This window comes from Nothobranchius furzeri, chromosome 2, assembly GCF_043380555.1.
Source record: "Nothobranchius furzeri strain GRZ-AD chromosome 2, NfurGRZ-RIMD1, whole genome shotgun sequence".
NCBI lineage: Eukaryota > Metazoa > Chordata > Actinopteri > Cyprinodontiformes > Nothobranchiidae > Nothobranchius > Nothobranchius furzeri.
The window spans coordinates 75,892,667-75,907,035 of record NC_091742.1 but is presented as its reverse complement, the minus strand read 5'-3'; the positions used below and the strand labels follow the sequence as shown (position 1 = coordinate 75,907,035).

At 39.9% G+C, this 14,369-nt stretch overlaps 1 protein-coding gene across 1 annotated transcript in view; it reads left to right on the top strand.

Annotated features, from left to right (window-relative positions):
- Positions 1-1,597: 1,597 nt before the first annotated feature.
- Positions 1,598-14,369, top strand: part of LOC129160143 (zinc finger protein ZFP2-like) — a 50,364-nt gene continuing 37,592 nt past the window's right edge. The window contains exon 1 of the mRNA XM_070547962.1: positions 1,598-2,233. Within this exon, the coding sequence (XP_070404063.1) occupies positions 2,065-2,233 (169 nt within the window). The 5' untranslated portion in view covers positions 1,598-2,064. The remainder of the gene's footprint in view (positions 2,234-14,369) is intronic.

The following is a 14,369-nucleotide window of genomic DNA, read 5'->3' as shown; positions in this document are numbered from 1 at the left end:
TCGTCGGCCGGTTACGTCACAGCGCCGCGACTCGGCCTGTCCCAATTCGAAGACTCCTTCAAATGCGGTCGACGAATGCGGCCTTCTTTTCGCCTGAATGAAGGATGGGTCGGGTGTATCCTTCAATAGGTAGCATTTCCCAAGATGCCTTGCGGGCCGGCCGGCAGAAAAACTTAAAAACAATGGCGGACAGTGAAGCGGGAGCTGTCGGAGAGGATTGCGCTTATAAATGTAAGTATAAACTTGAAAACTGTCAGTTTAAGGACTTTTTGTGATACATGAACGTTATTTTAGTTAGAAATGTTACAGTAAAAGTGCTTGTATTGCGGTCTCGGCTCGTATGTTCGGCCGCGCTCGGTGTCGTACTTCTCCCGCTACGTTTCCCCCTGATTTTAATAGAAGTTTGTATTTTAGGACCAAAAGAGAAAACCAGGGAATTTATTAAGCTTAGGGCGGAGATGGACCACATGATCACCGGAGCAAAGTATTCGGCGGCTGTGGCATGGAGGTACAATAACATCTCATATTTTAAAAACTCGTTTGAGTATATTTTTTTCTGCGAAAACATGAAAGGAATAACCCGTTGTCCTCTTTTCTCTTCCTGTTTCTTTTCTTACATGTTTGTTAAGACTATTCTGGAGAAAATGGGCATCCAGGGGAAGGTGCCAGCGATGAGCTTCTGGAGCTGATCTGGGAGGACATGAGGCTGCAGAGCAGCAGAGAGCACAGGAGAGAAGGAAGAACTTTGACAGCTTTTTACTTTGCTAGAAAAAAATGGTTAATGAAGATTAAACATGTACATGTAAAAGAAATATCTAAATAAAATCAGTTTTGCATTAAACTCTTGAATTTTATTTTTGTTTACAAATGAGAATTGTTTACTAGAGGGTATCCGCTGGGTCTTGAAAAGTCTTAAAAGGTGATAAATCGGTTTTGGTCAAAGTAAGACCCTTAGAAAGTATTAAAAACTATTATCACATCTTTGCTCAGGCTCAGCTAGTCTAAAGTATTTTCTCTGAATTAGCTCTCCAACAGTCAAGGAAATGATTAACCCCCAGAGACCCACGGTTGTAGTATTACAACATCAGATTTAAGTCTACAAAAATAAACCTTCCCCATTTTTTTTCTTTTTAAAACCACATTTACATTGCTAATAGGTCCTATTCAGTTCTGCAACACTATTGGCTGTTAAAATGTGTAAATAGGCCCGTTTATCTGGCCTCCTAGAACAACATGTGAAAGGTTAAAAAATATTTTGCAGTTGTTTTCTAAATTTGGGTTTCTGGGGGTTAAAAAGCTAAATAAAACGTCGAGCTCCATCGTTTAAGGTTCCTTCTGCCTTCTGCCCAGCGGTTCCACGGTTGCTAGGCGACGGAACGTTCGCCGAGGGAGTTCATGAAGGCTAGGCCTGTCCAAATTCACAGCCGTTAACATCCGGTCTACCCGGCCGACGGAGGACGCAGCCCACGTCGGCCGGGTGGGCTGGGTCCTTCGAAGGATGCAGACCCTGAATTGAGACACAGCCACAGCCAAATAGTTGTCTCCACCCACCTCTAAACGTTTAACCCCGCCCACATTTAGCCCCGCCCCGATCTCCGGGATGCAGTCAGGGGCTACTCGCTCGGAGGGCTGCCGTAATTGAGATATTTCCCTTTTCTGACCACCAGGGGAGCTCGGAGGAGCACAACAGACACATGGGGGCGTGGTTTGTCGGGGCTTCGTCTGCAGCTAGACCTTACTCCATAAAAGGGAAGCATTGTGTTTGCAAAGTTGCTAGCGTCAGTGAAAGCCCGTTGAAACAAGAAGCTCTGTATCTATCGTTTGTTCCGTACCTTTGAATCTGGGACTCCGCTTGGGATATTTGGACCGACCGCTGCGTGAAACGACACTCTGCTAACAGGGGGCGTTCCTGTTTACAAACAAAATTGCCCATTTTAGCCGTTTCCCGAATAGTTGGGAACGCAAGATAACTTCAGCCTCGTGGACAAGAGGAAGGAACTGAAAAAGAAGACCGTTAGCAACGTTAGTTTATTGTTGTTTAGCCTTGTGAGGTGAATATTAAACATGTATTCAGGAGAGTCTCTGATGGAGTTTGTCACCAAGCAAGTGGCTACTGCTAGAGAAAAAATCAGGAAGGTTGAAGAAGCCATGGCCCAGTTCGAGGAAGGGCTCGGTGGCCAGCGCAGACTGTCGGATATGAGCTGGAAACCACAGAGCAGCTCGCACAGAGCAGGTAAGAAACACCAGCGGTTACCGAGGGGAAGAGCTTTAGGATTAGCATAAATTACGTGATTATTGTGGCAGAAAAGGACCAGTTTTAGCCATTTATGGTAAATAAAGGTGACGTAAAGGCCCCTGTGTGATGTGAAGTGTAGAACAAATTCTATAAAGAAAGACTGATTCAACCTCCCAGAGTCAAAATGGATGCTGTAATCACTCTTGGCAAGTGAAGTACTCCAGTTTAGATATTTTGGAGTTAATTTTTTTATGAACCTTTATTAACAAAAATAGAATATACAATGTGACAATAAGTTTACAAGCTCACAGTTGACAACGTATAAGAAAAGTGAGAAGTGCAAGAATGTAAACAAAGTGCCAGGGGATATAAAAAAGATGGGTGTACAGAAAAATACTGATTACAGTAGCATATATCTAGAGAGAACATCAACACAGAGATAGTAATAAATCAGCATCAGATTATCTTAAAGCGGGTACATATTTGAGTAGTCTTTACAGCCTTCTGGTTTTGTGAGAACCGGATAGAGTCCATATAATGCTTGACCTCCACTAAGAAACAGTTAAAGTTGGGTTTGCTTTTAAGAAATTTATATTTATGGATATGAAATTTGGCCAAGAGAAATAACAGATTAATAAAAAATTTTATAGTTATTAAAAATATTCTGGTGAAGGACAAACAAAACCTGCTTTCAATAAATGTTAAAATTGACAGAATTTACAGCAGATGATGTCACAGAAACACTGCCAAAACCGTTTGGAATGAGTACACAGCCAAAAAGGATGAGTTGTTGTTTCTGGAAGATCTTCACAAAATGTACAAGATACATCCAGGTCTGATTTAAAAAAAATTTAAATAACATTTAGAGGGGTAGAATCTATGTAATAGTTTAAAGGAAGTTTCTTTAACCTTGTTAGTGATCAGAAATTGATCGGGTAGAAGCCAAACCTTCCTCCATGTCAAGTCATCCACAAATCTATTCCAGTATGATACAGCACATGGAAGAGATGTCATGTCTTTAAGAAAGAGAGTTCTAATTGCTTTGTTTTTATTATTAGGAGAGTAATTAAAACAAACTTCACCGATTGGGGACAGAACTGGAGAAAAAACAGGAGAGAACTAACTATAATCTAATCTAGGTCTCTGATTGAATAACATACACACTCCTGGAGAAATGGCTCCAAAAACCTTTGCGTATTCGCCCGGCGTAATCGGAATATTATACTGTTGTAAAAACTCACCATAGGAAAGTAACTGACCTTCTGCATTAAAGAGTTGGTCTACTAAAAGTATGTTATTCTGGAACCATGAGTTGAAAAACAGAGACTTGTGTTTATAAAGAATGTCCTTATTATTCCAGATGAAGTCGCGGTGAGGTGAGAAATTGTGCTTGTACATGAGTGTTCATGAGAGGAAGGCCTGACGATGGAAGGCTGATAACTTAACGGGGAGCTTTTCGACATTATCAGGGCCTGAAATTCACTTCTAAAAACAGGGGGGAATTCCTCCTTCACATATGTCTGTACAGGGGGAATTTATATATATGGGGGGGGGGGGTAATTACCGAATGTGCAGTCTTATGTTGTACTAATCATACCTTACATCACGTTTACAAGCAGCTTTCATTGGACTCCTGCAGCATTCTCATCTTCGTTGCTCTTGTCCCTTTCTTTGTTTCATCTCCTCTGCCTGATTTCTTTCCTCACACAGAAGTTAAAAAAATAAATATAAACTTTCCAGGAATTACTTGTGGGATTAACAACAGGCCTTAACATTGTTGTATTCTTACCTCAGATTGATGCATTTATTATATTTTTTTAATCTTCCTTAGTGGTCCTCTTAGCTGCATCTGTGGCCATCTTTTCTTTTGTCCGAATGTTGTCTTTTTTCTTGGCCTCTAACACTGCATCCTTCTCCATTGTAATAACTTTGAAGTATAAACATAAAATAAAAATGCTCCTTTTTGCTGCACTGGTATTAGAAATTATCTGAACAATTTTGATTGCTGAAGTTTGTTGTCCAACTCTCTGGGCTGCATCTTTGCTCTTGTTTGTGCTTCTCTATCTGTTGTCTCCATCTTCTCTTCTTACTCTGATTTCTGTCTCTGAATTATTCGATCTCAAACTGATGAATTTTCATTAACCCAACTTTTAACTAGGGATGCACCGATCAGGTTTTTTTGCTGCCGATCACCGATACCGATATCAAAGAATGCCGATCACCGATACCGATCACGTGTATTGGCCAGACATTTTCTACAACATTATAATGAGCGCTACAAACTACATAATCTGGGAATAAAGGAAATGTAACCTAATCTAAAATGGTCTGTATTAGGGTTGTCACGGTGTGAAAATTTAACCTCACGGTTATTGTGACCAAAATTATCACGGTTTTCGGTATTATCGCGGTATTTTTTTTAAACGTGCTACATTTTCACACAATTAAATAAACCCTGTATGTCAGGAAATATTGTCCTCAGTTTGTGTGTAAATTTTGCCTAAAATGTGTTATTTTGTAATTATGTTGTTTATTTGTTTACATTGTTTCCCTTTAGTCTTTAAAATACCAATATTTGCCCATAACTTCTTATTTTTTGTCTGTTTGATGTCATCATTTAAAAATATTAGTTCAGATGATACTCAGTACTCAAGTAGCCTTCTAATCAGATACTTTTTTACCCTTACTTGAGTAATAAACCGTATATCAGGAAAATATTGTCCTCGGTTTGTGTCCTTCCAGTGAGCTTTGCAGATGTGGGGAAAATGTCATCAGGCAGTAATCATTGTTAAATTCATAATTATTCTCGGAGAGAGACCAACTCTTATCTGCCCCTGGGAGCCCCGTAATGCATAGCGTCATTTCAACATGGGGGTGTCCGCGACACGGTTTATATGCAGGTAGCGGCGCTGCGGCTGCTTTATATAGCGACTCGTTGCATTCTCCCTCAACCCAAATCCTCTGATCATGCATTTTAGCTGAAACGCTAACGCTAGCTTGCCTTGCGTTGACTGTAGTGTTGTGGGTGATGGTCACGCAGATGTGTCATGAGATTTGAAGCGTTGCTGCCTTTCAGCGCTTTGTGATTTATATCTGTGAAAGGCGCTATATAAACTTTACTTACTTACTTTCACAGACACTTTTTCTGCACGTGCTGCAAACAGGATAGCAGTCTTCTATAAACTCCCTCGGCATTCTTCAGATATATAAAATATGCCCGTACTTCCGACTATGTCTTCTTTGAGGGATAAAAAATGTCCTCCTGAGCACTGCCGTCTCCTCCTTTGGCCATTATTTCAGCTTTAGCTTCAAGAAAGTTTTGGTTGTAAACAACGAAGCGCGCAACTTCAGCAGATGATACGGTGGTAAGGGTCACCGCGCCTACACCGCAGCCACGGTAAACCCACCAAGATAATATAGTTTTTTTTAAAAAAACAAGACGGTTATTATTATTGTCAACTTTTTTTTTTACCGGGGTTTACCGTTACACTGGTTACCGTGACAACCCTACCTGATCGGTCTGCTTTGATCTATTTTGAAAACTCAGATCAAAACCGATAGGGGCGCTATCGGCCGATTACGATCAAATGCCGATCCATCGGTGCATCCCTACACACTTTACTATTAAGATCTAGAGCCAGGGCCGCATAAGTCAGCCGGGAGATACCCTCAGGTTTGCTAATCAAAATGCGACCTCTTATAGAGAGGTCTCTTATGAGCCATTGATTAAGCTTCTTCTGAGTATTTTTAATTAAAGGATTAAAGTTTCTTGAACATCTTTCATGTTGATTTTCTTGTGATAATTACCCCTAGGTAAGTAACTTCATTTTGGACTGGTATATTCTCAAATTCACATTCAGAACAATTTTTAATTGCCATGAGTTCGCATTTTTTAATATTTAAATGGAGGCCGGATACATTGGAAAAGGTATTTATTACATTGATTGCCACAGAAATTTGAGATTGATCTCTTAAAAATAAGATTGTGTCATCAGCCAGTTGTGTTAGTATTAAGCTTCTACCAGCTACTGTTATACCTCTAAGAGGAATAGAATGTATGTGATAGGCCAGAATTTGACTCACTAAAAGAAATAAATAGGGGGAGATGGGGCATCCTTGACGGATACCTCTACAAATATCTGGCAGAAGTACCGCCCTTCAACTTGATGGAGCTATTACCATTTTTATACATAGTTTTAATAACAGCTTTAAAGAAAGGCCCAAAACCAAATTTGTCAAGAGACTGGAAAATGAAATTATGCTCAATGGTATCAAAGGCTTTGTAAAAGTCTAAAAATAAAATGAAACTATTGTCTTGAACAAGCTCTGGGTAATCTAGGAGGTCTAAAACAAGCCTAATATTATTGGTGATATGTCTGTTCTTCATAAAGCCTGATTGTGTGTCAACAATGATTGATTGTAGAGTTGATTTTAACCTTTTAGCAAGAGCGACAGCAAGGATTTTATAATCATTATTGAGAAGACAGATAGGCCACCAATTATCAATGAGCTTTTTTGGGTTTAGGAATTAATATCGTTAGACCTTGTGTCAAGGTGGGTGGAAGGACACCTCTTCCGATACTTTCATTGAAAACCTCTAAATCAGGGGTGTCAAATATGCGGTCCGCGGGCCGAATCCGGCCCGCAAGCGGTTTAAATCCGGCCCGCGAGATGGTTGTGTAAACTTTATTTTCATACTTAACAATGTAGAGTTAAAATAAACGTATCTTTGTGAGCAAGTTTCCTCTGTAATGAGTATAAATAAAACAAAGCTGCGCTCAAGGCTCACACAAGAACTTGAATCAAACAAAGAAAACAATCTGAAGTTTTTTTTTTATTTACTGGTCCGGCCCACTTGGTACTAGATTTCCCTCAATGTGGCCCCTGAGCTAAAATTAGTTTGACACCCCTGCTCTAAGTAGAAAAGGGGCAAAATCTTTGGAAAATGTTTTGTAGAATTCTGTTATTAAACCATCAACCCCGGGCGATTTGTTAGTTTTTAGACAATTTATTGCATCCAAAATTTCTTGTATTGTAATCAAATTTTCACAAATTTGTTGTTCAGTTTGAGAAATAGTGTTAGCAGTCAAAGAGCTTAGAAAGGAATCAGTAGATGATATGTTTGGAGGAATATATCTTTTCATAAAAGGAGCTACAGAATTGGATAATCTATGATCCTCTGTGATTGTATTATTGATTTTTAGCGTGCCAAGTGTATTGTTTGTGGCCTTGCGCTTTTCTAAATTAAAGAAATAATGAGAATTTTTTTTCTCCTTCCTCGAGCCATCTCTTCCTCGATCTGACAAAGGCACCTATACTCTTCTGGGTATAGATATTATCTAGTTAAGTTGTAGTTCAGCTAACTCTTGCTGTTCTTCACTAGTCAATAAAGAGGGGCGAATCTGAGAGAGTTTTGAAATACCCAGTATAATATTTGCTTCCTCGGCATTAGATGATTTTGCTCTGGCACTGCCAAATTTCCTCAGAAACTCACCACATTCAAACTTGAAAAGTTCCCAGTTAGATCCAAAACTATTTTCATCTTTAGCTTTTGACCAGAATGTATGAATTTACTCAGAAATCTTTACCTTAACCTCTTCATATTGTAGTAATTGACAGTTCAATTTCCAATAAGTGTGTATGGAGTTGGAGTTTTTATAATCTGAGAGATTGATGGTTATCTGAATGGCTTTGTGATCGGTGGGAGGAGTAGGGGATATCTTAATATCGACACAGTCTTTATTTATAGTTTTAGAGATCAACCAGAAATGTAATCTAGATTGTTTTGAACCAGTTTTGTTAGACCAGGTAAACACACTGGTGTCATCGTTTTTAACCCTCCAAATGTCTACTAAATTAAATTTGTCCATGAAAGACATAACAATGGAGCTGGACTCATTTGGTTTCCTTGGTGGCCATTTGTCAGTTCCCCCAGTCATAATAGTGTTAACATCACCTCCCAAACAAATTAGAGCATGTGGAAAGTTTTTAAACCACGTTGTAACTGTCTTTTCAAGAGAGCGAAATAAACTTATGTTATCCTTTCTGTTATAACCATATACATTTGCATAGAAAAAATGTCTATGTTCCACCTCAATCATCTGACATATATAGTGCCCAAAGGGGTCACTTTCCATTAAAAGAATCTCTCCATTAAATCTGTTTTTTTAGAGTTGCAACTCCTGCAGAATGTACAGACCCATGTGAAAACCAAATAGTATTACCCCATAGTGTTTTCCAAAAACTAACATCCTCTACTGTAGAATGACTTTCCTGAAAAAAACAAAAATCTGATCTGGTCATTTTAGCAAATAAAAATAAAGCTTTTCTCTTAGTTACATTGCGTAACCCCCTGGCATTTAGAGAAAATAAAGATAACATAACAACAGCAAAGAACACTAACAATAAATTTCAAATATTATTGAACAACCTGTGTTGAAAAGTGTATAAAATGGAACCACCATAACTGGTACCCAGCTAAACCAATAAGTAAACTGCAACACATTAACTTGAAATTATGTTAACATACCCATATTAGCAGATGGCCAAAAAGCCACTCTTTGAATAGAAGAACCGAGTGATGCCAAAAGACGATTGTGAGGCTCTAATTAAGTGTTCCATTATGGCGATCTGCGAGATTTCAGTACCGCCAACAAAGCCCCGGCCTCCAATGAAGTACGCCGCTTTCCCTTCTTCTCGAGCTTTCCGGATGGAGGGCCACAGTTTTTGACATGAGTCTCGGTCGACTTTACATAAGTCCTCCGAGAAGTGCAAATTATTCCTCTGCAAGAAGCTGCTGCCTTTGGCCGCTTTCCAGATGTCATCTCGGTGTCTTCTGGCAGTGAAGCACAGGATGATGGCTCTTGGTCTGGGATCACCTGAGCGCTTCTTTCCAACGCGGTGTGCCACATCAATGAAGTCGGGAATCTTCTCTTTCTCCTGGGGAAAAATCTCTTGGCAAACATGTATTATTTCCTGTCGACAATTTTCTCTGTCAGACTCGGCAACACCTTGGAGCTTTAAATTCCACCGCCGCCCGTAACGCTTAAGTTCTGCTACTCGGTCCATTCACACAGCAATGTTTTTTTCATTTGAGACAACTCTTTTCTCAACGCAGCCTCTTATTCTTTATCTCAACAATTTCTTCATGCACACTTTCCACTTTTTTCTCTAGCAGATCACTTCTGGAATTTATCAAGTTAGCAAGCATCGAAGCGGCATCTTCAGAAATTAGGGAATTGTTGAGCGGGGAATTACCGACAGCTGGTTTCTTCACAATTGGGGGTTTGCTCGGTGTAACCGGGAGAGGAGGAAATTCGTCTTTATCCACTACTTTAGAGTTGCCGACCATTGTACCGTCATAGTTATGGTCGTTGTTGTTAGCTGCCAAGCTAACTTCCATCTTGTAGCCATAGATGCCTCTTTTAAGAGCTGATTTAGGCATGGTTACCTGCCCAGAAGGAGCCAGAGAGGCTTAAACTGTTGGTAGACTGTTGGGTAGGTTATTTTTAACACGAAAAAGCAGTTAAACTCGTTCAAAAAATGTTTGGGTGTGACCAGAACGGTGAAAAATGTCCTACTCGGCCACCATCTTGTTCGGCCGTGCCACCTCAAATCTCATTTTGGAGTTAATTTAAATTCAGAAAATGACCCAGAATGATGTAATGTAGGCTATACAAAAGGGAAGAGAGGTGGAGCTGAGGGTGGGGCTGTAAGGCTGAGATCAAATGTCGAACTGAAGCTAATGTAGCTACAAGCTAACATGGAGGTGGGAGCTAAGCTAATGGAGGTAGCAACCTAGCTACAACCGGCGTTAACTGTGCACAACACCAGAGCTTCTGAGTCATAGATATGCCAGGCTGACCGCTGGGTAAAACCGGGTGAAACACAAATGTCTCCTGAGAGCTCCACATGCCGGTGTCGGTACAGGATCTGCTCGGGTGCAAGATCGGCTCGGGGTCCTTGACTGTTGATGACGTCAAAGTAGTTGATTGGCTGAACATGAAACTTACGGAAGTTACGTAATCACGTTACATTGTTATCACGTTACGTTGGTCCAGGCAAATTTTTCTGTTGGAAAGATGGACAACTTTTACGAAGAAATCCATCATTACCTCTTTGAAAATACACTTTTAGCATAGAGCTGCATGTATATTAGGGCTGAACGATTTACTTCATGTGCAATTAAATTGCGATGTGACAAAATGAGATTTTCTAATCGCAAAGGCTGCAATTTGACAGCGAGTGGTTAGCGCAATGCTAATATACATGGAAAAACCCATAGGAATGCTAATGCTAAAATCACTGATTACATTATTACTAATTATGAATTAGAAACGTGCCAAATGATTACATTTGGAGTCCGATAGAAAGTAAAACTACCATCAATCAAATAAGTACAGACAGGTATTTTAGTAAAGCCAGAAAGCTTTTAACTCCAGTTAAAACTCGAGTTTTGGCTAGCAGCTATGAGCGTAACTGAACTACGCATAGACAAGATGTCAAAAACTCTAAACACAAAATACTTCAATAAACGTGACACACTTCTTTCCTGCGAATATAATTTCACAGGTGTTGCTAATAACTATGATCCTTCAAGGGATGTGCTCAAAGAGGCGTTCAACATTATGAATACAATATAGTGTTTTATTTTACAAATACCATTATAAACACAAAGTTACGTCCTAAGAAACATTATTTTAATAACGAAACTGCTAAATTCTTTCCAACAGTATAAAGATGTGTAGTTTATTTTGTCCCAGTGGGTTTGCCATACTTTGACGTCATCGGCAGTCGAAGGACCCCGAGCCGATCTTGCACCCGAGCAGATCCTGTACCGACATCGGCACCCCGCAGACAAGCGCCGCTGTGATCAGAGATGCGCAGCGCTGCCGCTGGGGAGAACTGGGTGGAAAACATCGGTTTCCATCCGAGAGCTCCCCAAGCCGGTGTTGGTACAGGATCTGCTTGGGTGCAGGATCAGCTCTGGGTCCTTCGACTGCGGATGACGTCAAAGTAGTTGATTGGCTGAACATGAAGCGTACGGAAGTTACGTTTAGGGCTGCAGCTATCAAATATTTTTGTAATCGAGTACTCTATCGAATCTTTTTATCGATTAATCGAGTACTCTAATAAATTACCCTTTTGTGTTTGTAAACCATTATATCAAATAGCATGTTATAAAATATGAAATATCTCTTAAAATGAGCAAGCAATCGCCAGTTATTCTTCAAGTTTTATTCAAAATTAGTTTTCAAAACTTCAGCACTTCAACTTTACTTCACAGTAAACAAATGCCTGTGCAAAAAATAAGTATACAACCTGAGCCGATTTTCCCCTCGTGCGAGAATCTGCTAGCCTGCAAGCCAGAGGATAACTGTTGAAGTAGCGCAGCGAGCGGCTGCGGCCCAAACAGAACCAGAACCGCTCACGGCGCAAACAGCTCGCCGGCTGTTTCCCTATTAACACACGTCCGTTTTAATTTCTACACTTTTTTTCTCACACAATAACAAGGATTGTCGAAAGCATGTTTGCCGTGGTTTTGTCAAATTATACTGATCACAAAACATTTATTTACTTTCTTTCGTTTTCCTCCGCCACTCATAAATACCCGTGTCCTCCTGCAGAAACCCCGAGGGACAACGGACGTCATTAACACAATAAAAAGTCCGACTTGTGTAAAACTGCTATTTTTTAGCACATTTTAAGTCCGACGTATTGCTACCAGATGTATGGTGTGAGCTAAAACTGAGTGCTACAAACGAAAAAGTCGCACAGTGTCTGCAGAATATATAGAAATACAGGCTAAAAAGCATTATCTTGTAGAGGCTCCGAGTCCGCTTGCAGAAGTGACATTTACAGGTGCTGCAGCACGGAGGATGTGGTGTTGTGGTAGGCTAAATCCATTTTACAGTATTTACACTGAACTACGTTTTCCGCCTTACGACGTGAAAAATGGTTCCACACCTTTGACATTTTGTGTCTTTTTCGCACTCCACCGGGGTCCACGTTGTCCGCCATGGCTTAAGAGAAAGTTAAGTTACGTTCGCTACCCGCGTGTGCATTCAGCCCAGTGGGAATGTGCGTCACTTATTTCGGTCCGGGTGAAACATGACCCCCGGGCGATTGCAAAGCCCTGAATTAATTAAATATGAATTAAACGAATCCTCGAGGCAGAGAATTTGACTCGAGGATTTTTTGTACTCGAATTATTCGAGGTACTCGAGGAATCGTTTCAGCCCTAGTTACGTTATCACATTATGATTTTGATTGGTCAGAACAAATTTGCGGAGAAACTTTTGGGAGAAAATATGTTTGAATTTCTAAAGGAAAGGTAAAATATAAGCAAATGATAAACGGTGACCCTCAAAAGCTCTTGATGTTGATGAAATGGGACAAAATGAAATATAAGAACTTTATTGAAAGACACCAAGCAATATTTTGAGTCAAAGAATGTATTTAGATAACAACTAAGGAAATTTACAGACGAACTCCACATTAATACAAACAGATATGGCTTCACATATTAGAACTGTTCTATTTTTTGTCAGTCCGATGTTGGTTTTATGCAGTTTATTATTCTTTACAAAACAAAGATAATATGTTCTTTTATTAACAGATTACAATTATAAAGAAAACATTTAAGTGTTAACAAGAATTTATTAACAAAACTGCTGATGTCTTTCCAAAACGTATGTGTGAAAGCCGAGTAGATTTGCAGTAATGTGACATGATCGGCAGTCGAAGGACCCCGAGCCGATCCTGCACCCGAGCAGATCCTGTACCGACACCGGCAGACCACGCAGCAGACAAGCGCAGTGGCAATCAGGGATGCGCAGAGCTGCAGCTGGGGAGGAGACCATACCGATAGTCGGAACCTAGATCCACCAACATGTTATAGTTCAACACCTCGGTGAAGTTAGCTTTGGGCGTTGGATATTCAACAGACATTGGACTCGCTGTTGGGAACGGTGGTTCGCTTAGGAACTATGAACAAATTTGTAGTCCTCTGTAAACGAGTACAAAGAAAATTTAAAGCTTCCATAATAATCTCCTAAATGACTCAAAATTACTTCTGACTTGTGTTACTAAACTACATTTACAAGACACAACAGTTATAACACATTTCATACAATCTGATCTTTTTTATTAGGATTTTTATCCAAAATTAAGGGATTTTTCTCAATAGCTCCTAGGTAAATTAGTCAAAATACCCAAAATCATTTCTCAATGATGTTACTAAGCCAGACCAATGAGACACAGCAGTTGTCGTTTCACAAGATCTGTTCATTTTTATTTGGATTTTTTTTAATAATAAAGTGATTTCTTCAATAGCTCCTAGGTTAATTGATGTTACTACTCAAAACCATTTCTCAATTACGTTACGAAGCCAGACCGATGAGACACAGCAGTTTTTAATCACATTTCATACAATCTAATCCAGTGGTTCCCAAACTTATTTAGCCGTGCACCCCCTTCTATGTCCCGACCATGTCGACGCCCCCCCCCCCCCCACATCGGGGCATAGCTCTCTCTCTCTCTCTCTCTCTCTCTCTCTCTTTCTCTCTCTCTCTCTCTCTCTCTTCTCTCTCTCTCTCTCTCTCTCTCTCTCTCTCTCTCTCTCTCTCTCTCTCTCTCTCTCTCTCTCTCTCTCTCTCTCTCTCTCTCTCTCTCTCTCTCTCTCTCTCTCTCTCTCTCTCTCTCTCTCTCTCTCTCTCTCTCTCTCTCTCTCTCTCTCTCTCTCTCTCTCTCTCTCTCTCTCTCTCTCTCTCTCTCTCTCTCTCTCTCTCTCTCTCTCTCTCTCTCTCTCTCTCTCTCTCTCTCTCTCTCTCTCTCTCTCTCTCTCTCTCTATATATATATATATATATATATATATATATATATATATATATATATATATATATATATATATAGAATCAGATGTCAAGCTAAACAGACGGGGTTAAAAAAATTCCCCATCACTTTCATTTTTTAAATAGTAATTAATAAACATTCGATACCATTGCAATTTCCTTTGATTTCATTTTAAATAAATATTTAGAGTGCCCAGGTAGCACATCAACAATGCAATTTAACGGTTTTCTTAAAGTAGGAACGTTTAACCTGTGCGGCCAGAGCGCTCTCCTTCCTTCT